Source organism: Drosophila mojavensis, unplaced genomic scaffold (assembly GCF_018153725.1).
Source record: "Drosophila mojavensis isolate 15081-1352.22 unplaced genomic scaffold, ASM1815372v1 contig_16, whole genome shotgun sequence".
In the NCBI taxonomy this organism is placed as follows: Eukaryota; Metazoa; Arthropoda; class Insecta; order Diptera; family Drosophilidae; genus Drosophila; species Drosophila mojavensis.
The window spans coordinates 2,541,036-2,567,828 of NW_025318693.1; the positions used below are offsets into that span (position 1 = coordinate 2,541,036).

Here is a 26,793-nt window from a genome sequence, read left to right on the forward strand (position 1 = left end):
ATATGAAATATTTGTATATAACACAAACACTTACAAATGTTTGCTTTTCAGAACTAATTGATTAGCCACGTCGAATGCTCAGAAGCTGTCAGGGTTCTTTTAATTAGAATTTACAAACAATATAAAATACATATTCGTATGCACATGCTAACTAACTGTTTGAGCAAACCCCTAGACAAGGCAACGCATGCTGAGTTGCTGATAGAACATTAAGTATTTCGTCAGCTTAAGGTACTTTACGTGTCTTGGAGCGCACAAGAACATTTTGCGTCCATCGATGGTGCATTGGCCAGGGAAATGTTATTTCGAGTTAAGTGCGGCCATTCAAGCCTAATGGAATCAAGTCACATTATTCAGTGCTAATTGCGGCAGTCTAATTGGACAGCCAAATAAATGCTTGGCAACGACCTTGTCAAGGTCAGCGGCAAAGATTACCGAAAATAATATTAACAATTTAGCGACTGGCCAGTGGAACAACAAGTGCCACAACAACTGAACAACGACATTCGCAAGCTAATCACACACACACACACAGACTATAAATTATTATACTTAAAGTGCATAAACACAGACCCAAATCGCGCTAAACTTCAGCGTGGCAACAGTTCTCACAGTTGTTTTCATTGTCAAGTGCGCTCTACATGAGCGCGATGTCTGTAATTTGCGCCTGGCTCGTAAATCACGTGTCTAATGCCAAACGCCGTTAAAAAATGAAGACGTGCGCTGAGACCACAATAAACCACAGCATGCACAACACCCAATAGCAATAAAATTCAGCAGAAAATAACCTCCAAAAGTAATAACAATAAAAGCTGCAGCAGCTACTCGAAAAAACCAAACACGAGAAACAAAAGCAAATACATGTCTGAAAGTTTTGTATAATGATTACCAGGCGCAAATATATCTATATCTTGATGATTACAAATCTGACAAATGCCGTCTGAGCCAAAAATAAATAAGAGCCCATAAGCGATGTGGCCAGAGGAGCCACACAATCACAATAATCGAAGAGCCACTCGAAACACTGTGACCCAGACAGATACTCGTCTCTTGCGGCTTAATTGAATGAACTTGAAACAACTGAAGTGTAATTCGAAATTGCATGCCAGCAAGCTGCGAGATAGGTGTATGTGTGTGGGTGTCACACGCAACATGTTGAGGGCATTCCAGAAAAATAAAGAAATTTAAACAATGAAATCAATTCTCGAAGAAAAACTTGACTAAAGAAAACTCTAATTGAAGGAATATGAATTATGTTTAGCTCATTTAGTACATATAATTATATGTGTATATTTTTTACATACTAGACATATAACACCTGTTCCAGTTATAAGCCAAACTAAATATATGGACTGCATAAATCTGTCAGAAAAGTAAATGCACTTTAGTCAAACTCTAATTACGTTTTTAAGCAAAACTTTTTTCCTATTGCCAACTATATCATCTTTTTCATTGCATATTTTTGCATAGAGATTTACCTGACAATCTTCAATTCGGAGTGCGCCGCACGTTACTGGGAACAGCCCAATAATCATAATTTTTATGATTGAGTTGACAGCCGCAACATCAGAAATATTGAGACGGTCTTTGAACGCGATGATTGGTGTTATTGACACGACCGCCGAGCGTGGGTCTCTCGATGATTGAAACCTTTTGTTGTTCAAGTTGAAGCTGAAGTTGTTGGATTGAAACCCGCAATAAATAAGTCAATGTGTTTTGTGTTGTAAAATGTTTGCATTTTATTAGAAATCTGTTTCACGATTCATGTCGGTTCTCTACACGCTAGTCTAATATAATAATCATAACATTTAGGTAAGTAGAAAATGCAGTTGATAAATGTTTTCGAATTTTAATCTAAATACATGGGGTATGAATGTAGTTCTCGACGATCCGAATAGCTTACGCTTGGCTTACAATTTGAATCAATGATATTTATTCATAGATAGTTATATATTTTTTCTGACGATCATTTAGTTACGTATAGTGATTTGCTAAGCTAAGTTTAATAAATCAATTGCTTTGCATTTAAATTGTATATGTTAATGCAAGTATTTGCCGTTTATAGCCAAAAGCAAAATGATTATGCCGGTTGGGTTTGCTCATTAGAAACCTAAGTATTTTTAGTCGATTATCGTCAAATATGATTTTCATATAAATAAATTTTTAGGATGTACAAAAATGTTGAACATAAACGTACTTAGGGACTATATAAAATTAGTTTCATTCTTGACTTTTCATTTGTTTCATAAATATTTTTCATGTATATGTTTATGTATTTTTTTCTTCTTCTTATATGTTTGTGTTTAATCAAATATTTAACTTACATTTTGTTAATTTATAAATGTAATCAGTACAAATTGCTCGAAACTCAGCTCAGTTCCGTGTCGCAGCAATCAATTTCGATTTCGATAAACAATGAATACAAAAAACACAAAAGGAAATCTATTTATATATTTTTAATTATCAATCCAATGTATTTTTATCATATGCTTCCAACAGACCCAACAACAAGTTCAGGAGTCTCATTTGATTGCTGTGACATATCGGAATACGGCATTTTTAGCTGCCGCCCAAAAGTATGCAGCATTTTTTTATTTGTATTATTTGTCGCTTAGTGACGCAGCAGAACGTTGCTCACTTTATTGGCCGCGTCTGTTTTGGCCGTGATTTTCTCACGAAAGTGCCGATTCTCGGGATTGGCCAGCACCGAGGCAATGAACTCGGACGTCTCCAGCTGCAGCTGAGCCAAGCGCTTCTGCAGCAGCTTGTTGCGCTGCACCAGCTTTATCGTCTTGATGGCTATGGACAGCAGGCCCTGGTTGTGTGCGTGATACTGTTGCTGTGGATTCGGCGGCTTGATGGGCTCCAGGGCGAACTCGTAGCCGCTGTCGCCATCGCCCTGATCCTCCTCCTCATCGTCCCCGTCCCCGTCCTCGTCATCGTCCTCCTTATCCTCACCTATGCCTGAGGCATGATCACAATGTTTGGCTGTTGTTGTTTTGCTGCTTCCACTGCAGTTGCTGCTGTTACTGTTGTTGCTGTTGTTGCTGTTGTTGTTGGCCATTGTTGGTTGTAATACTGTTTTGATATTGTTGTTGTAGGTGCTGCTGGAATGTGTGTGCGCTGAGTACGTGCTCGTCTTATTATAAACGCCATCCACCTCCATGCGCTCCACATGCTCAGCCTGCTTTGATGTCCTCTCACTTTCCAGTTCAAGTCCAGCAGCACTCGAAGACGATGCCACACTTTTGGCGCCCGTTGGCAGCAATGCGATCCCACGTCGGCGTTGTGCGCGATTTATTGAGTTCGTCGAACTCTTGATGGCTGCAAGGAAAAGCAGAAAAACACGTTAAAGCTATGTCAAAGTTCAAGCAACTCAAGGTGCACAGATGCGCAATAAATCACGTGCCGCACACGCACACTCCTACAATATATGCAATACCAGAAAATATGTTTTCTCCCAAGACAAGCACCCGTAAACCCAGTAAGTATGCAATTGTAACTGCAGCAGCTCTCTTCAGGAGCTGAATTGAGTTTTTATATAAATAATGAAAAATGATTTTCGATTTTTTATGCAGTCTTTATGGACATAAGGCAAGCGTTTGACAGAGTCTGGCATGACGGACTACTATTCAAACTTAGAAGCGTTCTCACTCCACAATTGTACCAGATTGTCAGCAGCTTTCTGCGAGATAGAAGCTTTAGGGTTGATGTTGATGGTATTAAATCGTCAAAAAGACCAATATGTGCAGGCGTGCCTCAAGGTAGCGTTCTCGGCCCTACCTTGTATACTCTGTTCACAGCCGATATGCCCTCACATAGCGACATCACAGGAGTAAACCGGAACAATGTACTGATAGCCACGTATGCCGACGATACAGCCGTACTGACAAGTAGTACCTGCATCAATAAAGCTACAGAGTCGTTGCAGCAGTATGTGAGCAGTTTTGAAGACTGGGCGTGCAAATGGAACATTGGAATTAACGGGAGCAAATGCGCAAACGTTACGTTTACCACAAGGCCTTTAAACTGTGGTCGCATTAGCATGCAGGGTTCAACACTACCGCACAAAAGAAGCCACGAATATCTGGGCGTAGTGTTAGATAGAAGGCTTACATTTAATATGCACACCACGATGGTCAAAAAGTCTGTTTTGTCCAAAAGCGCAAAGATGTCATGGCTTCTTAAGCCGGCCAATAAATTGTCACTATACAATAAAGTGACAATTTATAAAAGCAATACTCAGCCCCATATGGAGATATGCGCTTCAAATCTATGGGATTGCGGCAAAAACAAATCTCAATAAAATAAGAGTTGCACAAGCAAAAATCCTCCGGCAAATTTGCAATGCTCCCTGGTATATGCGTACCAGGGACATTGAAAAAGATCTCAGGGTCCCCAAAGTTGGAGACGTTATGCAAAAGGTAGCTGCTAGCTACCTTGCAAGACTCGAAGGCCACCCAAACCCTTTGGCAAGAAGACTTAAGAAAGCAGCCAGAAAAAGAAGACTGAAGAAGTGCCATCCACAGGACCTCCCTGCGAGGTTCCTATAAAAATGTATCAAGTCAAATTGCATGTGATTTACGTAAAAATTGTTATTGTTTGTTGATGTTTTTGTTAATTGTTATATTGTTATTGTTATGAAATTTCTGTAGTGTGTACTGTAAATAATTGTGTCTTTATGTTCAACTTGTTAAGCTGCCAATTAGGTAGTAAAAAGCCTGTTTAAATAAAATAAAAAAAAAAAAAAAAAAAAAAAAAAAAAAAAAAAGAAAAAAAAAAAAAAAAAGATTTTTTATGCTTTATCGCGCATAGCATGTAAACAAAACATAAAAATATAATTTTTATCGTAAGACCTGTTTCACGCCATGCCATGCCATTTTGAATTCTCGAAATAATTCTTATCAACATGAGTTTGCAAAAACAAAAAGCAAATTAAAATTCTCCTCATTCAAAGCTTTAAATCGAGTTATTATGCAAAAAAAAATAAAAAAAAATAAAAAAAAAAAAGAATAAAATTCTATAAATATATTCTAAAGAAAATCGAACGGAATAAATATAAACAAAAATCAAATGACTGATGTGCATGTCAAAATTGAAATTTTGTATATAAAATATTAACATTTATTGATATTATTATTATTATATAAAGTCGAACAGTTTGAAAATAAATAAAGGACATATGAGTGATATATATGTATAAGTTAAAATTTTTCATATAAATAAGTTATTATTGATATTATTTATCAATCTTATTATTATTTTTATTAATTTTTATGCATTTTATATATTTTTATATAAAAAATTTTTAATTTATTTTTTTTCTATATATTTTTTATAAGTATTATTTGATATATATATATATCATATGTTTTATATATTTATTATAAATAATTTGTACATATTTTTATTTTAATACAATTCAATTTGTGTACGTTTTATTTTTGATATTTTTACCATGATTTTATTTGCAATATTTTGCTCTTTGCCTGTCAGCCAATGCGCCCATTATCAACTGTCTATGTGTACATGCGTGTGTGTGTTTGTTTACGATTAGTGTGTTCGTTGTGTGTGTCAAGAAACGTGACCACAGCCAGGGCCAGCAATCAACCACGACATCAGCGATAGTGACGCGCCTCGCATCAATCTGGCGCGCTCGTCGCCGACTGCTCAAATCATGGGCGACACACACTCGACTCCGACTGCAATTACGAGCCAGCGAGTGAGACATGCCAGTACATGAGCGACAGACAGCAGCGTGCGCCCCCATACCCCTCCCCCTTCACACACTCAGAACAAATCATATTCCAATTTGTGTTTCCGCGAGTGTGTCTATGGTCAGGGTCAGGCGATGGCTGCCGAGTGCCGGGTGGCTCGAGCTTCGAGCACATGGCACTGCACATTTCCCATCCGCAGCAGAGCCAGTGCCGGGTGTGTGGATGGGGGACTGGAATCGAGTCTATCTGACCGCATTCAGCGTTTCGTTTGCTTTTCGCAAATAAAGCAGTTTTTGATACGCTGCCCCAGTGCTCTGAAACGTGAGAGCGAACAATGGCCCAAGGGCGTGTCGCACTGCGCGGGGGGCAACACAATGGCTAAAACCAAGAATGTCTAAATGTCTGTGTGCCGGCAGATGACGCACTGCAAGTGCTATATATATACATAAATGCTAAAAATACAATCGAAAGCAAATAGGCTTCGATGGCCAGGTAACGGGAGAATATATGAATGTAATTATTTTCATTGTATAACTGCAGTTCTTGGTATGAAAATAGTACAATATGGAACAATAATGAATCATTATCGAAAGGTCAAAATGAAGTTTATTATTAACTATATTTGTATAAATAAAATTCTATTATTATATGTCATTATTTTCATAATGTAACTCCAGTTCTTGGTATAAAAAGAGTAGAATATTTAATAATATTGAATTGACATCAAAAGGCAAAGTTGAAGTTATTTATTAACTATATTTGTACTCATTTTTCACATCTATTATGAAGGCGATTATTACGATAATGTAACTTCAGTTCTTTGTATAATAACAATGCGTATGACTCAATCAAAGGCAAAGGCTCCAGACGAAGTTCACTATATATTGATATAAGTATACCATCATCAGATAATGAGCTTGGAAATCACTATAGAAACTATTTAAGGTGAACAAAGGAAATGAGTTGTTTAAGAGTCTCAATCATTGACTTTCCGGTTGCGATTCTGAAATGTGAGAGGTTTTATAGCTCGCAAGGCTACATAATAATGTTGATATTCCCAATAATAATGGTAAATAATGCGATGAATAATAGAGAATATATTGACACAGTATTTATAATGAATACATTTTTTAGCTATTATTAATATCAATTTCAATTATTATTAGCTGCTTTTGCTAATATTATAAATTCTAATTACAGCTGTTTACCTATATATATCCATAGTTTTCTTCACTTGCACAATCCGATTGTTATGCACGGTATAATAAATACATATATAAGGGGAAATATAAATTGACTACACAATAGATGTGCTTCATGTGCTACATAATCCTATCACAGAACAACTGCTGCTATTCCAGCGCATTCAAGGAAAATCCTCTGCTCGACGCCCCGTGACTGCCACCCTGTTGCATCAAGCATTGCCCTCCACTCACAGACACACACATAAACATAAGCCCTATTCAATGCGTGTTTGAAGCATGTGCATAGCGTTACGATACGATTCGAATCGAGGCAACGCTGACAACGTAAGAGTTACAATTTAATACGGAAATATTTAGATTGCATTGTTGTCGATACAAGTTGTTGCTGTTGTTGTTGCTATTCACCTCCACACTGCCGCCGCTGAGCTCGCTCAGCTGTGCTTACTTCCTGCACTGCCATATTCCGGTTCTGTTCGCCACGAACAGATTTGCCTGCAGTCGACGACTGCTCGACTGCTCGACTGCGCTACGTCAATGAACATTTAACTAGCCATTGTTGTTGTCACTTCTCGCACATTGGCGCACGTCTGGAGGTCTGAGGTACTGGGGCCTGTGGGTTTATTGGCGCGCTGCTGTTTGTTGCGATGTGACCTCGCCAAGCGCCAACACGGCGCGCCACACGTGCCAACCCCTCGCATCGAATTAGTTACCATTTATGCTTAATTAAAGCAAGCGATGCTCAAGCCACAGCATGAGGCCCTGTTGCCAGCCGACTCCGAGTCCGCTCCAATTGCTTTCTAAATGCACGACATTTATTGTCGCAACAAATGTCTACAAATATAAAAGCTAACAAGCCACAGTTGAATCCATGAACAGTGAGACCAACAAATGGAAAATAAATGCCGAAAATATTCAGGCACAAAGAAAATTTTATAAAAGTAATACAAAAGAACTACAAATTTTTTCAAAAGAATAAAGAAATTAAACAAACAATATAAATAAATATATGCTTAAATTATACAGAAATAATTAAAGCTAAGTTATATATGTACATATTTTCCTATATGCTGCTAATTTGTTGTGTACTATTTTTTATTTGATTTATTTATTTATTTTTTTATTTAAACAAATCTGCTTCGTTTTATGTCTTTCTACCCAACTTCAAGCACAAAATATTTTCATTTGTTTATCATACAAACAAGAAAAGTAATATTTGCAAACTGATTTATCTCTATGTACATCACATCACCAAAGCCATGACATGCCTTATCAAGTACTTAAGTTTACCTCTCTGAAGTCTGTCGAGGCATTAAAAGAATTCCAGAGTTATGATCAGAAAGCAAATGACACTCATTAAGGGCAATCAAATGCAATTCCAGTTGAGGCTGAATTTAATTAAAAATCAGAACAATTCAATTCATTATATTTGCAAATAATATTAGACATATGCGACCCACTGTCGTTAGCCACGCTGTTACGTTGACCTAGGCGAGGGTAAAGCGGCGGGTCCAGGGCATCATAGACGCCTGCACGTGGCTTCGTCACACCCATTTAGTATTCAACATTTTAACGTGTTGCTGGAAATTAGCAGGAAATACAAAGCAAAAAAAAAAAAAAAAAACAACAACAAAAATATCAATAACAAATAAAGCAAACAAAAAGCTCTCTAAACAAAAGCGACTGCGACATGCTCATTCGAAGCTAGAAATAGACTTGGAACAAATGAGAGCCTAATAAGTAATATGGCACATGAAAGAAGCCTCCTCATTATAAGCCAGGTTCATATGATGAAATCCGCCACGCGACTACGAGTTGCCTATTAAAATACCTTAGAGATAGACTTAGACCACAAGGTACTTAGAGCACGAAATTATATAGCAAAGACTTCAAATTTGCGTACGTATATACCCGATTGGCATTTATGTAACAACGGGGTATACGAACAAAAAAAAAATCATTTGGAATAATTGCGCTGAATATGGCACCAATAAACGCTGCAACAACAAACACGGCTATAAAAAGCCAAGTCGGCAAAAGCTAAAAGCATTCAAACAAATGTGGGAAAATTGTAAATAAGCTAGCAAAAGTAGCACAGTTGTGGCAACAGCAACAACTACAACAATAGCAACAACAGCAACAGCAACGACAACATCTACTGCTATAACAGTAACAACAACAGCAACAGCAGTAAATGAAAGGGCAACAGAAAACGTGCCACGCCAAATGGCAACAAAATAAAGGTTACGACACTCACTCACACACTCATACACACACACACACACACACACACACACACACACACACACACACGCACACTGAAGACCCGTGTGTAGGAAATATTTCTTGTGAAAATAAAATGCTTATACAATATTTATGCTAGATTCTGCTATTGAGCTCATTCAAGACGCTTGGCTCTGCAGCTCACAAAGTGTTTGTGTTGCTTTTTATCGCATTTACCATTTCGGCAATATATGAGCAATGCAAGAGCTTTTGGTCAATTAGTGTCACATTATGATGAATGATTGGGCCCTGCTGAGAACACAATATGAACAGTACATCAATGATGCGTTGATCGATGTGTGCTCTAATTCGAGCTAAGTTTACTTTGCATATTTCCTCATATACATACTCTTGGGTATATCTACTTATCATCATTTCAAATGTACGATAAGCCTGTTCTTTGTAGTTTTCTAGTTCTCATATTGCTATGCAATGACATTGTACAACTTATGCTCGTATTGTCCTCTTACTTAAATATCTAATTCGTATCGCCTTTCCATGACATTTTCATGATTTAGTCGTATGCTTAATGTATCCTCGGACGATCTCTATCTTTCTCTCTCTCACTATCTCTCTCTCTCCATATATATTTTTGTCTTTTTCTCTCTGTCATTTATTCTAGTGTATTGCAATCTCTCTCATCTCATGACGCTCTTCTTCCCCTTCCTTCCTTATTTTTATCTATCTTTTTTTTTTAACCCCTCTCTCTCTCGGTCTCCCTCTTTTTCTATCCTCTCCGTTTCGTTGCTTCGCTCTACAGTCCTCTCAACAACTCTCGCTCTCACTCTCTGCTTTTCTCTTTGTCTCTCCTTTTTTCTCTCTTTATTTCACCCTCTCTCTCTCTCTCTCTCTCTCTCTCTCTCTCTCTCTCTCTCTCTCTCTCTCTCTCTGTCTCCCTCTGACGTTCTCTTTTTGCTCTATTCTCTATTATTTCTCTATTCCTATTCTCTTTCCTTTCGCGGCTTACAATCGTAAACTCTTTATATCGCTCTTATTATTCTTCCCTTCTCCATCTCTTTGTTTTTACTCTCGTTCTCTATCTCTCTGCCTCTCCATCTCTCGCTCCCCCTCTCCCTCTAACTTGCTCTGAAGTTTCCGGTACATTAAAAGGATTTTCATTGTACCACTTAACCCAGTTCATTTAATGCGCCTCGTGGCTTCTATTGCCTTTGGCTATATTTTTAGCATCGTCATGGCAGAGTCTGTTCTGCCTCGTTGTAGCATCGTAAATTTCAAGGAATTTTCCAGCATTTGTTGCAGTCGACTACAATCGCCTTTTATTCGCTATCTAGTCATGTGCCCAAGGAGCTCTTATATAAATGTGGCATGCAAAGAGACCTCAGTGCTCGATGCTGGATGCTGGATGCTAGATGCTGGTTGTTGCATTGCTGACGCAAATTGTTGCCATAACTGGGGCACGAGCCAAGCCAAACCAAACACCAACACCGGCGGCAACATGAAGCTGGGAGCACGTGAAGCGTACACAACATCGACACACGTGCGCTGCATGGTGTTTGTTATTCCGATGAACTGCAACCGAAGATGGCCAACAAGAGTGCTGCCCGGCCAAGTTTACATAAATTAATTAAACAAGTTCGCGAAACGTGAGCAGCGGCAACAACAACACGCTGTAAATGGATGCTATAATTTGAAAGGCAACAACAACAACAGCAATGACAACGCAAAACGTAAAACGTAAAACGCAAAGGGTGAATTGAGGTAAAAGGAGAAGCAAAGTTCAGTTCGTGTTACGTATACGCCATGTGCGACTGTCCAGAGTTTTACTCACCGTAGCTCAGCTCAGTTCTGCTCGGTGTCATCTCAGCTCCAGCTCCAGCACCAGCTGCCGACGTGGAAGCATTTGCCTGCGCCGCGCTCATGTTGTTCCGCCGTCGCCCCTCCTTGATGGCCGCCAAGCGCACCTTCTTCTCCGAGCAGACGGTAGGCGCCATTCGAACTGCAAACAACGGAAAGAGAGAGGGAAGAAAAACGAATAATGCAAAATTAATTGGCCATCAAATTGAATAATTGATTGATTGACTTGCAGCCCAAGCGTCAAGCCCACGTAATGCGAGCAAAAAAAAAAAAAAAAAACAATTTTATAGCCGCCACGAGTTCAATCAACTTTTTTTTTTTTATATAATTAAACAATTAACTTTTTTTTTGTGCAGGAATTGGGATAAAATTTAATTAGATTTGACATGTGCCAAAAATGAATCAACCGATGAGATATTGTAGATTCAAGTCGAGCAGCGAGCGCTCTTATAGCTCCTTCAACTTGCCTTCATTAGTCTATAAATTATTCTCTGTGGCATTGTTTGCGGCGCTCTGTTAAGCATCTTAAATATTATTATTGTGCTATTCAGCCCTTAATCTCTCGAAATTTGCAGTACATTAGTCATTCTGGCAGATAAACAGGCGGTGCCCCGAATTTCCGCAACTGGAGCCGGACTCAGCTGAAGCTGTCACGCGAAGCCCTGGCAACAGGGCATCTACAACAACATCAACAACAGCAACAACAATAATGGCGTTTACATTAAAGTATCTGCTGGCTAAAACTCATTAGCCATGCTCCAACAAACCGTGCACAAGCCCTGGCCATGGCTAGTAGTCGCGATCCAATTTCACAATAGGTAAACAAACTTGGCCAAGAAAACGTTTTAGCCGTCGTCTGAGACGCTATTACGAGCTAAAGAAACGTTAAAATAGACTTTATAGAGTATACCTTATATACATATATATATAAATATATATCGATAGGCAACATTTTGGCGCGCATGCAAATTTCTGTTATTGTTGTTGTTGTTGTTATTGTTATTGTTGTGGCTTTGGGATTGTTGTGCTGTCAGCCCGATGAGCCTCAGGCAGCCGAATTCAAATTGAAAAGCCCACAACAAACAACAACAAGAGGAAGAGGAAGAGGAAGAGTCACGGCAACAACAACAACAACATCAACAATAGCAACAACAAAGATCTTATTGCCGGCACGTGTATCTCTTGAGTGTAATTACATTTGAAAAGTGTGCGGCAACGCGACCATCAAGAGCCATTTTCATTTGGAATACTTATGCGAGGCCGTGGCACGGCATCGACTAAGCGGATTTCGCAAAGCCAAACAGAATTCATGTCGATGTGCCAATATGGATAGCTCAAAATACAAATTTCGTATTTATTTCGCTTGGCCCTTCAAACATCCGGTGAAAGACGAAATTCGGTTGGAGGCCATCATCCTGGGCTGGCTGGCTGGCTGGCTGGTTGGCTGGCTGGCTTTTGGGTGAGCCAGCATCTCAGCCATTAAATGTAACAAAAACCGTGAAGCGTAACGTATACCAAGCTCAACGAATAGCCCCAATGGCATATTTGACGTGCACGCGCCGCCATTTCCAAGGGGTTGGCCGGGTGGTCCAGCCATCCAGCCATCCAGCCAGCCAGCCAGCCAGAAAGCCATTCTGTCAGCCAGGCTAAAAACATTTTTGCCCAAATTTGAGTCATATTTTCGCAAGCCATAAGCAAATGAATCGGACATGTGAAAAAGACAAAAAGAGATAGAGAGAAAGAGAATGGAAGACAGAGTAGATGCCCAGCAGTCGATGATTAAATACACTCACAAAAAAAATACATATATAATTACTGTTAAGATTAAAGTGCAGATTTATGGAAATATATATGTATATATATGTATTTTTTTTTTTTACTACTTTCATATGATTTAGCTATTTATTTTACTAATAACAAATAGTCAAATTAAATTAATTGACAAAAGATATGCAAAATTGTACAAAAACTCCAACTAATATACATAAATATTCTAGTAATATGTATTAATATATATTATTATTATAATATTACCAACAAAAATTCGAACTAATTACAAAAATATTATTAATAACTCATATTAATGTATTATATTATATATCATTAAATATATATTTATAAAAATTAATATCCGTATTCTTTATAATCTTTAAAGTCCACACAAAGTATGATAAATTTTTACTATAATTATAAAGAGCATTAAAAAAAACACTGAAAGCTGTCTATTTAATATATTATATTCCCTTTAACTAAAATAACAGTAGTTAGTTTTCTAAAATATAATTGAGGGCTATTTGCTTTTACTGCTAAACGCTTCCACTCGTAATGCATGCCAAAGTCAGATGTCTCCACGATATATCTATCACTTACATAAAAATAAATAATAAAAAAGGTTCGCATGATATAAAACCCCCTTGCGTATTCCACTCACAAAGTGGTCTGATCATTCTAGCCTGTTTCTGCCCTGAACTGGACACAGAACGAGCAACACGTGCCGCTGCCAGCAGCAAAGTAAAAAAAAAAAAATATAATAAAAAAATGAAAAATATATAACGAGAAAACACAATATAATAAAAACTTTGACTCATACGCTATCTTCCTTAGATATACATAACTGCTGGTAGCTAGACGTAAGAGGCGTGTGTATGTCTGTGTGTATGTGTGAGTGTGTGTGTTACGTGTACATGAGTCAGGTGTTTTGAAAACAATTTGAAACACGCGTAGACCGTCACCTGTGGCTGTAGCTGTAGCTGTGGCTACAGCTTTAACAGGAGGCTGGAGGTCGTGTCAATCAATGGCCATAATGAGAACTGCCACGGCGTGTGCATAAATTAGCCAAATAATTGTTGGACACGACACGGCAGCTATCGTGAATTGGCTGTCCCTACCGCCCCGTCCGTCCCCCTTTGGCAGCCATTTAAATAAAAAAGAAAACAAAGACCTACAGCTCATTGACTCTTGAGACAAAACGGGAAATTGGCCGCTCAAATTGTTGAGGCGTTTCTGGCCAATTACTTTGTAAGGCCCCGGCAAACAAAGGCCTATGCCTCGCCCCGAATCCATATGAAATTGTGATTGTCAACGCTCTAAAATAAAAGAAGTGAATAAGAAGTAGAAGAAAAAGAAGAAAAGAAAGAAAACAACAAACAAAACACAAGTTCAAAAAACTCTCGCGGCCGAACTTGCTTTGAAGGCGTTGTCATATTGAGGTTTATTTGGCGCACATATCACGCTGCGACGCTTCAGGGTGGACAGGGGATGCCGCACACAGCGAGAGAGAGAGAGAAAGAGAGAGAGAGGGGGGGCAGAGCTCATTGCTGTGCTTATGAGATGTCACACACACACCCACACACGCACAGCCAGACATTCATACGTGTAGCCGTCTGGCTTTCTGCACATTTTAGTGAGCACGCAGGCCATGAAAAGCGTTTTATATGGCACATGGGCTTCATTTGTTTAAATGTCGAGGACAATTCCCGCAATAACGTTGCTTTTAAATATTTAAGCATGTGATAACTCGACATTCATTAGCTTAAGCGACTGCTTTACTTTCTTCTTTGCTTTTTTTTTTGTGGTTCTGGCATGGAAGCTTCTTAATGCGCATTGCGCATACGCCACGTAAGCCGTCCCTCAAGCAAGCCTTGTGTGGCACATGCTGAGTAATTAGGTAAATGTCAATAGTATCTGACCAAACTAAACGATGCCAACTATGTCACGGTCACTGGCTCGTTAGCACTGTGCCATCAGCTGCCCCTACGTCATCGGCTCAATCTAACACCTTTGCACGTGCCGTTGATCATAGGCATAAAGAACAAACGAATCTTTATTTGCAAGCGACGCCGCCAACGAAAATCTCGAATAGTTCGGCCAATGGAATTTCTGAGGAAAATAAAGCAACAACGATGCAAAAAACTTTCCATGGCATATTTACCCACAAAAGTTTTGCTTACGCTCAGTGCGTTCGTCTGAGTTCTACATATATCCAGACATGAATGGTGCTCATTTTATGGCCGGACTGTGGGCATTAAAAGTTTATGTTTGATGTTTATCATTCCGACTTGACTTGATGTACAAATGGCCAAACAAAGACTAAATAAACCGTCTATATAAAACCTAGTCGGCAGACTATTCACAAGACTATTCCTTTAATTTTTGGGTTTTATTTTTTTGAAGTCTCTTTGAAACTATTTTATTTTAAAGATATTAGCGGTATTTCATTTTTGATTGAAACATGAGTTTAACATCTTTATTGAAGAAAATTTAAAAATATTGAAAAAAAAGTATTTCTGTTTTTCATTTGTTCACAATTCAAAAGAATTGTATATATTAAATGTATTTGAATTCCTTTTCGTTTCGTTTTCTTAAGGCCCTAATCTATGCAGACTTATTTGGACATTGTTCTTTACTTTGACGTCAGCTCGCTCTGTTTGCGGATAACTAAAATGTTCAGCGTGTGCAATTAAAAAATAGTAAAATAGAACAACAACAGAAGTGGAGTGATAATTTCCATGTTATCTCGAGGCCGTGAGAGGCAAGGAAATAAAAAAGGCTGGAGATCTCAAAGCAACAGCAGTCGAGCCGCCTGTATAAAAGTAATAAAAATATAATGTTTACACTGTGGCTGGGACAATACGAATGTCTTGTAATTGCAAACGTCTGTGGCTGCGAAACGTGTCCGATTTTTGGGCAAGACGCTTAACGAAAAGTGACCTAAGCGTCATATCGAAATCAAAAGATAAACAGAGCCATGTCGCGAGCAACGAGACGTCTATACATACAAATAGGACTTATCAATAAAAGAAATACGTACATACACATGTATATATACATGTATATAGATGGGAGAGACGATAGACGTTATGGGCTTTGCTAAATGTGCAGTATTGCCAATTGAATTGCCAGCTAGGCGATAAAAATTTATGATGGCGACAAGCAAAGCAAATAAAAAGCGAAACATTGAACGAGCCACACGTGTGCCTAACGATGACCCAATTGCTTTGCCAATGGCAAACAAAAACCAGCCACGCGCAAGCCGTACGCCACACAGGCACAGAAACAAAAGAAAACAAACAGCAACAGCAAAACGAATATAATAGACTAATACATATGGTTCCACAAGCAGCAGCTCGTTAAAGACCCGGAGAAGTCAGTCCCCCCGAAAAAAAAGAAAAAAAAAAACAGCAACAACAACAATAACAGCCGCATTTCTATTAATTAGGCCCGAGTGTTACTTACTTGCCCGCACGAGCACGTCAAAAGTTGGTTCAGCCATCAAATGAAATACAAAGCACAGCAAATTTTCCATGCATACCATTTGATTATGCCACGTACGAAGGGTTTATCACGCAGTTATCGCAGCAACGATTGCTATAATTAATTAACTGGCATCGCACTGTAAGTTGCCCATACACACACACAGTCTGTCGTCTTGCTTAATCAGCTAGGTGAATCAAATTCATAGCTCAGTCTATAGTCACTATATAGAACATATATAAAGTTAGACCTTGACGACTGTTAAATGTAACCCTGCAATATACGCCCTGATATAATACAGGATAAAAACAGACGAGAGGCAACCTCCAGCTTTGCTGATGATACAGATATTCTCAGCCACCCCAGGTGAGCAATGCACAGCTAGCTCTTCACCTGCATAAATGGCTATCCGCCTGTGGAATTCCTAAATAAGAAAAAGAATCAAACACTGCACCTCCTTAAGAAAACGTAATAACAACTCCGGATGTACAATTAGAGAACAGACTTCCATAATGAAAGAAAAAGAGCGAGCTGCTAAGATTATATAGGCCAATAGCCTTCATTGGCTTATCAATGTTCTCTCCCAGCTCTGGACTACAAAGTACAGCTCAATAGCTCTGTGCTAAAACCATTTTGGACCTATATAAGGGAACGCTGGCAACAGCAACGATTGGGCTCTCTACACAATGTCGGTATAGGTCCAGAATGGTTTTAGAACAGAGCTGTAGAGCAGTACAGTATTAGGTGATTCACACCGGAAGAGGCAATAGCAGATCATGAGGAAAAAATAGCTTAACAAACTCTCATCATCCCACAAGAGCCCTTATAAAGCTGTCCAGCCGACGCAATGACTGACCAGACTAAAGATGAGAGATGCGATGGACGCACAGAATACAGTGAAAAAGTAAACGAAAACTTATTGCTAGCTTTTTTTTTTTTTTAAATATATAATATATATAAGAAGAGCATATTATATAAATAATTAGAAACAAAGCAAAAAAATATTTTTTAAATAAATATAAATAAATTATATTTTAAATAAATACAAATAAATTTAAAAAAAAAATATTTCAAAAAGTCCTATATGAGTCACATAATTGTTTAAGCAAATTGTATTGAATAAGCAAGATGAATTGTTCAAATGCCATCAATATGTAAATGTATGTCTATAACAAATACAAATACAAATATAAATATATATATATATATATATATATATATATATACACTATATTTTACACAATGAATTTAATATTTGCTTGTCAATTTAATTTTTATTCCAACTCAAAGCTCAAAGACTGGATTGCTTGTTTCCCTCCTTCTTCTTTCCATTTTCAGCTAAAACAAATTCATTAAAATCAGCCGTTGCTTCTAGTAATTGAAACATATATCGAAATCAACGACTGTGTCCATGGCAAAAATTTCAATAAATAAAATAAAATAAAATAAAATCGAAAACAAAGTCGAGAATTAAAAAAAAAAAAAAAAAAAAAAAAGCCAAAACAAAGAAACTTTTTGTTAGATCACGAACTTTGTTGACGATACAATAGATCAATTATATAGCGACTTTTGTGGCAGGCGCATGGACTGGCAATAAACAATCCAATTAGCTAAACATTTCTGTCTGTTAAAGTGCAATAAAAATTGGCATTGTTGACGAGTCGGGCTAAACGAGTTCTCATCGTCTATAAAGGCGTACACAAATCTGAAACATGACACGAAATGCGCGGCCAAATGATGAATCTTCTGCCACCACTCTCCGCACAACGGGGGGAGGGGGACTTTGTCAATGGGAATCCTCTAGACAGATCACTTTCGGATTCTGTTCAACATAACTTTAAATTCGGTTTGCATAATTCAGTTTTTTTTTTTTTTTTTTTTTTTTTTTTTTTCGTGGCTTAATAGCTACCTGGAATTAGCGTTAACTCTTGGGCTTGATGAATGAACGCATTTAACGGCGCATGTATTACGCTAATGTGAGTCTGAATTTGCATTCGAATTCGAGTTCGAGTTCGAATTGAATAAGTAACTTGATGTGAGCGCTGCTCGCTTTCTGTGTTGACACGGGCAGTTTACTTCGCTCGTTTAATTGGCACATCATAAAATGCGAAACATTTAACGTAATTAATTAGTTTCACATATGCTAAACATACACACACACAGAAACACAGACTGGAGTCGGCACGTGTAGCGCCTGCTGTGCACCGGGGCGTATACTTGATGGCGCATTACTTCCGTTCGCGGCGCACCCATAAGCTCTTTGTGTTCTGTTTTAGCATTTGTTTTTTTTTTTTTTTTTTATGAAATAATCGTGTTCTGTTGTCTGACAACAGTTGAAAATAACAAATAATGCCCCAGCAAAGCAACAAGAATTCTTCGAAGCCAGCCGTCGACTGAAACTATTCGAACTATACAAACAATGAAACAAATGCTAGCCCTGCCTAAACTACTTCTGTTTGAGCAGAGGTACAGTTCTAGCTTACGAATTTAAATTTCGCAATGCTTTCAATTAATTTAATTAAAAATAAATTGAAATCATAGCATATACTCATTTTCACATAGTATATATTTTAAAAATATATTTTGAAACACATTTCGCAGCTCAAACAATCAGGTTAAATTTAAAATAAACTCATATTTCATTAATTAAATTAGACTTAGACCGTCGCAAGCTGATGAAATTCCAGTTGATAAGTAGACGTGACAAAAGTCTCATTAACGGCGACAAAGTTCAATGGGAAAGTGAAAGGTAGATAGATAAATAAAGGAAAAACATCAACATTTACTTCGTATCACGACAGTTCATGGAATTTCCCATATATCAGAAAATATTGCCTTTTCGAAGGGGTGTACAACTTTGCAGAACAAAAACTCATTGAGAATGCGACACATGCCAGTTGTCAAAGCACTCAGCAGCAAAATGTATATTTTATTTATTGATATGCGCCCAAAATACTTTATTTATGACTATACGAAGAAAGAAAAAAAAGAAAGACTATTTTTAAACAGCATATGCAAAGCTCGCATAAATATTAGTATTATTTAAAGCAGCCAGGTCGCCACGTGCTGTTGCTCACTCGTGGCTTGATAAGTCACTGAGCACAGTCAACCACACTACTGTGTGTATGTGTGAGCTGCCTGTGGAACAGAAACTGTTGCGGCTGTGGCAGCACCACTGAAAGAGCAACAGAGCCGCAGAGCGTTGCGTTAAACAAAAGCCAGCCACGAGCGGCGCGTGTGTTTGTTTTTATTATTGTTTGCTTATCATGGTCATCATCATCAGCACCAGCATCATCATCGTCATTATCATTATCGTCGTCATTGGGACCAGGGAGTGGGCCTGTGTCTAAGGCCTGCGACATTGTCTGCCTTATTTATGTTTGCCCTAACTCTGCCGCGAACAACAGCCAAAATAATTCGCTAATGTAACCATAAAATTAACTAAAATAACAAAACGCGAATTTTAGCAAATAGAAAACTGAATGACTACCAACATGCTCCTAGTTAGTCTAAGCAGAAGAAGAAGAAGAAAATAATACTATTTGCATTGCCAAAGAAAATAATACTATTTGCATTGTCAAAGGTTATGAAATTAGAATGTAAATTACTTATTAGGATAAAAAATATTAGATATTACAAAAATCAGAATTGAAGTAAATAATAAAATTATAAGAACAGAAAATTATATTAAAAATCCATTTGTGCTCGGTATAAAATTGTATATTAGACTTATATATTTAAAAAATTATGTACGAAAAATAAATAAGTTAATATGATAAATACTAATAAAAATAAATGTAATTAAAAAAAAAGAAAATTATTAAACATATAAAAAAAAATCTGGTTTATATGATATATACTAAAACACTATATATTAAAAAATATATATATACATATATATAAATATATATTAAAACAATATAAAATAAAAAGCTTGTGCTCGAAACATACAATATTTAACTTTAATTTATATTTATAAACTAATGAAAATGAAAAATAATAATAAATACATTTATTTATAAAAAACTAAATAAATATTAAGAAAATATATTTGCTCTTAATATATATAGTAATATATTTTCATTTGATTTCTCAAGTCAGGAGACTCTCACGCCGAAAGCGCCCGTTTGATGGAATTGTAGGGTATAGACGGTGATCGGTCTGTCTGCCATATTCAGTTTACATAGCCGATGTCATTTATCGTCACGTCAAGAATGCCGCACGTGTGACATCTAACGACCGCCGGTCAACGCCAGGCAATGGACTATGGTCGCAATGCATTGTGACTGAGCAACGGAACGCATTGTACATGCTCCCACACACACACACACATACACATACATTGGCAAACAGCACGCGCGTGTGGCTATTTACAGTTACATACGCTGGCGTGTGTCTCCCATTATTGGGTCAACAATTAGCTATACTGGTTATAGCAAATGTTATTATTACTACTGCTGTTGTTGTTGCTGCTGTTGTTGTTGTTGCTAATGTTAGCACTAGTGATGCTAATATATATGCCCCATTTGTGAGCATATGTATGTGACTGTGATGTGTCACAGTGCTAATGGCCATCAAAATGATCATCATCTGTGAATATTTGATTGTCTGATAAAGTCAAATGCGTAAATGTTGGTGTGTTTAAGGTAAACACAGTTTCGTGCTGCAACAGACACAAAATCCAAATAATTATCGAGGTCCAGCAACTAATTACTCATACGTCATGTGGTACTAAGTAGGTTATATAGGATAGTCACGCTTCAGACGTCTGAATGAGTCACATATCGTGCGAATTTATTTTTTTTGTTTTTTAACACAGTTTTCAGGGCTATTTTTTATCTATATTATAATTTCAATGCAATAATTTACTAAGCATTTGCAATAATATTGATGAAGATTGATAGAGCAAAATATAAATACAAAGTGTATAAATTTAATTGGTTTTAGATACCAATGCACAAGTAGAGCTAGCAAGCTAATATACACATTTGATTGAAATATAAATACTTGATGAGCTAAAATTAAAGTTTATTGTATTCGGAGAAATAAGAGCTAAAATGAGCAATCGAGTCAAAAGAGATACCAAGAGAGATCTATCTTGCATTTAATATTCTTTGATTATTGAAACGAAACATTAGATTTAACAACTTTAATCAGAAATATAATAACATAATAACTGTATGATACGATAAATGCAATGATATTTATACTTTTATGCGCTGATAAACTCTTATCGACGCCCCGTTGCCATAAATATGCCGAGCTTATATATATATCCCATATTCGCAGTATATCCCAGGCACATTAGTTGGATTTAAGGGGCATCACTCAAATAAAACAAATATATATACATATATAATTATACATATATTTATATTGCAAATTAGACAAATTTTTATTGCTACCGTTTGGCAGACCAAAAAGCGCGTGAATCGTATTTAAGTTGAAGTATTTAAATTTGCAGCCCCCATTTGTTACATTTAGAAACTGACTCAATTCGTTACACACACACACACAGACACACGCGCGCACACGCACACACGAACACAGTGATTGCAAACACGTGTGGGCGCCAAAGCCGGTAAATAATAAAACCAAAAGCCAAAGCAAAAAGTAAAAGAAGCGAATTTATTCGTTGTAGTTGCCTGCATAAATTAAAAAGACTTTGTCATTCAATCGCAGTTAGAGAAGCGGACGCGTCAGCGCTGGCGACGCCGACTGCGACTGCGACGCTAACAGCGGCAGCGGCAGCGCCGGCGACAGCGACAGTGAAAACGACAACGAAATGGCGATAATTTCGTTGCCACGAGCTGCTCACAGACAGCCAGACTCTGAGAGAGTGTGCGTGTGCGTGTGAGTGTGTGAATGAGAGAGAGAGAGAGGAAATGGGAGCGGGCAGCGAGGGGATCGGCTGCGGCTACACAAGCCAACCAGCGAGTCAAAATAAAAAATAAATTAACCCAGCTGAAACATTTTGGCAAACGAACCCAAAGACATGACTTGGACATGCCGAATTCAGCCGGCGATGCATGCTCTTCTGGCTCGAAGAGCAACCGGGAAGACAGACAAGCACTCGCGCTGGGCATGTTCGCTTATGTCTGTATATTTATTTCCCAAAGTTCCGCTGGGTGCACGAAAATGCTTTCACATGGTGTTAATGAATTTCTGTGCTGCTGTCTCTGATGCTCGTGTGCGTTTGCATGTACGCGTGCATGTACGCGTGCGTGTGTGCGTGTGCGTTTGTGATTTGTATGTGATTTTCTCTTGTTGTTTTTATTGATTTTACGGCGCACGTGTTGCGGCTGATGTAGTCGAACGAAGCAACGACCAATGCTCCGCACTTCCTCTCCCCCATCCCCTCTCCCATCATCTACAAGCAACGCACAATATGGAGCAGCATTTGTTGTTACTATTTTCGACAACGGTTTGTTTATATTTTCAAAGGTTTTTTGTTTTGTTTTTTGTATTGTTTATGCGAGTGCTGCTCTTTGGATAATCATGAAGTTTTAATGCGCAACGCGTTCGAGCCTTAATTGTAAATCTATTATTATGGCCACCACGGGGTGTCATGTTTGGGGCGCCAATAGCCAAGCCAATCGCTGTGCGAATTTATTTGGAAAACGCGTCGGGCTTACTCACTTTAAAGGATTGTGTGCACAATTAAATAATATCCGGCTGCTCAATCATTAAAATAGCTGTGCACAAGCACTTGGAGGGTATGAAATTCAGCTGGTACTTGTCCAAGGATACACAACGTATAGGTCGGTCTATAAGGCACTGAATTGACCTGAACCGGTTTAATGTTCGTAGAACGTGTGCAATCTGATCGAATCGATGGTAGCTAAATTAACATACATATGTATGTTCTACATAATATGGAAATCTATATATAATAACTCTGTTCGACTAATTTAATTGCTGCCATTAGCGGCAAATTAGTTGGTCTAAGCCGGCTTCAGGTGGCCGCAAGTGCAGCGCTTAAGCGTCTCAGCTCACACGGCCAAGTGAGAGCATTAATTCGCGTCAGTAAATAAACAGCTGTCACTCAACGGCAGATGGAATATGTTGTCAAAGTCACAGCTTGATTCGCTTTTCTGCTGAGCACTTGAAAAGCAAAGCAGCAGAAGCAAAAACAAAAATACAAAAATTGAATACAAAACCTCGCTTACGACATTCGCACGTATTTTTTGTTGTTTTCTTGACTAATTCGTTTTTTGTCTTTTTTTTTTTTTTTGCTTATTTTGTTTACATTTTTTTTAGGCAATTTGAAGGCTTCAATGTGAGAAGCGCTTCACACGCTCCGCTTTACGAGCGGCAATTCCCATTGAGCAGCCGAAGATTGGCTCTGGCCAATGGGGCAAACGAGGCAGCAAGAAGGCATCAGCGGGCCATCGACACGCTCGAGGTTCCAGGAATTGTGCAAATAAATAAAGAGTGTTGTATCGATATGCTTCGACACAAATTGATTCTAAAGACTCTATGTTCAGTTGTAAGCTGATAAGGGAATAACGAGAAGTATGAGACTTTAATTAACAAACGATCGAATATCAAATGAATTGTAAAGGAATTGTATTATTTGATTAGAAAATGAAATATAATTCATTATATTTTTTAATTAATTCGTAATTTCTATTTATGTGAAAAATGCTTTATAATTTTAAAATTATGCAAATTGTATTTTCAGGCCGCGTGGTCTGGGAGAAATCAATAATGCGCATACGCCATGTATGCCAGTTGGCCAACTGCAGTCGCAGTCGCAGCGTGCAGCGTGCAGCGCGAGCAAAGGCCAAAGGGCAGCGACTATACGACAGCAGTCAAGAAGCAAACACAGAGATCCGAACACACACACGCACACAGAGAGACAGTCATGCACACAGGATATTCGTCCTTGAGAAGGTGAATGCTGATTGTAAGCGATGCTGCAAGGCGAAAGGCATTAATGAAGAGGAGGGACGAAGCAGCGCATGTAGGCGCAAAGTTCTTTAATGCATGCCCACACACACACACACACACACTCGAACGCAGGGAGACAAAAATAACAACAGCAAGAGCGAGATGGGCACATTTACAGAGCGAGAGGCAGCGAGCTGAAAGCTCTCTGCAATGGGTAACGTTGATGGTGACATGCAATTTGTACAGGCGACACGTGTGGCCGTTGGACATTTATTTATCTCTCTGTTTCTTTGCCTTTCGTTCTCTGCGCTCTTTTTGGGGCGGGGTGGGTGGTGTTTGGCGGGCGACTAAGACTGCTAGATTTATGAGCCAATTTATTTGTGTGCGCTACTCACCCGTTGGTTTGTTTCAGAATCGTTTAGCAGTAAGTGATGCAGGAATGTATGCGTTTGCCGTTGTTCTCGCTTAACAGCTGTTTGGCGACCGCACACTAATACACACGCACAGGCACGCACTAGCTCACGGATATGCACACGCACAGCATAAACACGTTTTATTTAATTTATTGCACGCTCATTGAAACTAATGAGCATTCTTGTTGTTTTCACACGCTTCTAATCTATTCCCTTCTAGATAGTCTCACCGCCAACAACAATGACAAATGCGACGCAGGCTGCGACGCTCGCTGTGACTGCGACTGCGACTGCGACGTGTATGCAATTATTGGAGATAGACGCGTCTGTTGGCAACACGCGCGCAAACAAAACTTTCGCTTTCGTTACGCGTTAGACACGAGCACCCAAGCACACCAATACATTGGCACACTCACACACGCGCGCACACAGTTTGAACAGCTTGCACATATACACGTACAAGTACGTAAATGCTGAGTGCTTTGGAACTGTTCAATTGGACTGAAAAGCTCTTCTCTTCTAGCGAGGCGCATGGAACAACAGCGCAAAGCGGAATGAAGCCGCGCTGCCAGCTGCGCGTCGTTTAAATACGTGCACACAGCCGCACACCCGACACACACGTCGAAAGTATTTTCAGCGAACGAAACCTAATGGAATCTGACTGAAGAATAATTCAGGTAAAACACGAGTTAATTGAGGGACTTTAAAAATCGTATGCAAATAATTAAATATTTCTCTTTCTCAGAGTATAAAATTATAAAATAGGCGTTAATAACCAGTTTAAATCGACATCAATAATTCATATTTTCATCCATTTTGAAGCATAGGCTAAGTGCATTAAATAGTCTAGCATCTTGTCTAGCGAACCGTTACTTGCATGCTACGTTTTAAGTACCTGCCATATTAAGCGTACCGCCTTATCAAAATTTTCGGATAGCAACAAATGAACGGTGTGTGCACATCAGCATCATGAAAATAAAACAAGCAATCAGTCGCGGATGATTTATTTTTAAAGTATTTATTCTATTCTAGTCGCGTTTCAACTGTAAATGACCCACGCATTTAGTTTTTGCTGCCTGACAAAGTCGGCGAATGTTGCCAGCAACAAATGTTGATGCAACAGATGCTGCAGCAACAGAGCGTGCTGAGCGCCATGTGCCTGAGCTAACTCTCATTTCCCTTTCGTTCTCGCTCCCTCTTTTGTTCACTCACTCACTCTCTCTGCCTCACTCATTCACACACATACATACCCGCCCTTTTAGTCAATTTTGTCGCACGTGTCGGAAATTTTGTTACGGCCGATTGCTTTTCTCTATGTTCTGTATGTGTGTGTGCGTGTTTGTGTGTGTGTGTGCGGCTCGCTGTGTTTGTGGGTGTGAATATTTTGTTAGATTCTCTCGCTTGATGTGCGTTGCGCGTGCTAATGAAAAGGTAATTCAATGCCCTATGCCACGGGCAGGTGACGCTTGTCCAACTAACGGTAAACACAGACAGCGCGTCTGATTTCCGGTTTTTCGATTCTTTGTTTTATCGGCAAGCGATGCAAACCTAAAACAAAAGCAAACAGAGAGTCATAAACGAACACACACACACACACAAATACAATTGGCGCAAGAAGCGTAGCAAAAACAATAAAGAAGAAATTAGCATAACACATGAGCTGCCTCTCGACAGCCGTCAGCTGTCACCTCTCTGCCCCTCTCTCTCATGCTTTCGCTCGCTCTCGCTCTGCCTTACACTACCACCTACTGCAAATGGTTCTGTATGGTTTTAATGGGTTTGTGGGTGTTTTTGTTTTTTTTTTTCATGCTTAGCGGCAGACATTTTTCAGTTTCAATTGCCAACACGTGCGGGCGCGAGGCGTCCGAAACAAAAGAGCGAGCAAGTGGAGCAAGAGCAGTAGCTGGAAAGTGGATAGTAGAGAGAAGAAGACGGAGTATGGAGTGACGCGGAGGGGCTGGCTGTCTGGCCATTTCACTCCCTGAAAATGGCGACAGAGCAGCTGTAAAAAGTTTTGTGCGCTAGCGAAACGGAAAATTAACTTGCAGCCGTTGACATAAACGGGCCAAAGGGGCGGCTGGAGGAACGGCACAGAGCGGCGACAAAGGCGTGGTCATTTTGCTGTCCGCTCACTTGCGTCAATGCAAAACGCGTTATAAGCATATCAACAGCATTGACCACGTAAAGTGCGTAATCAAGAGGTGGTAAATTTATATT

At 38.7% G+C, this 26,793-nt stretch overlaps 1 protein-coding gene across 1 annotated transcript; it reads right to left on the reverse strand.

Moving 5' to 3' along the window:
* Positions 1-1,714: 1,714 nt before the first annotated feature.
* On the reverse strand, positions 1,715-25,138 carry LOC6573691 (putative uncharacterized protein DDB_G0280071). The gene is made up of 3 exons (XM_001999721.4): positions 24,559-25,138; positions 10,992-11,159; positions 1,715-3,324 (listed from the first exon to the last, which is right to left on the reverse strand). The coding sequence occupies exons 2-3, from the start codon at positions 11,152-11,154 to the stop codon at positions 2,612-2,614; spliced, it is 876 nt and encodes a 291-aa protein (XP_001999757.1). The 5' UTR covers positions 11,155-11,159; positions 24,559-25,138; the 3' UTR covers positions 1,715-2,611.
* Positions 25,139-26,793: the final 1,655 nt, after the last annotated feature.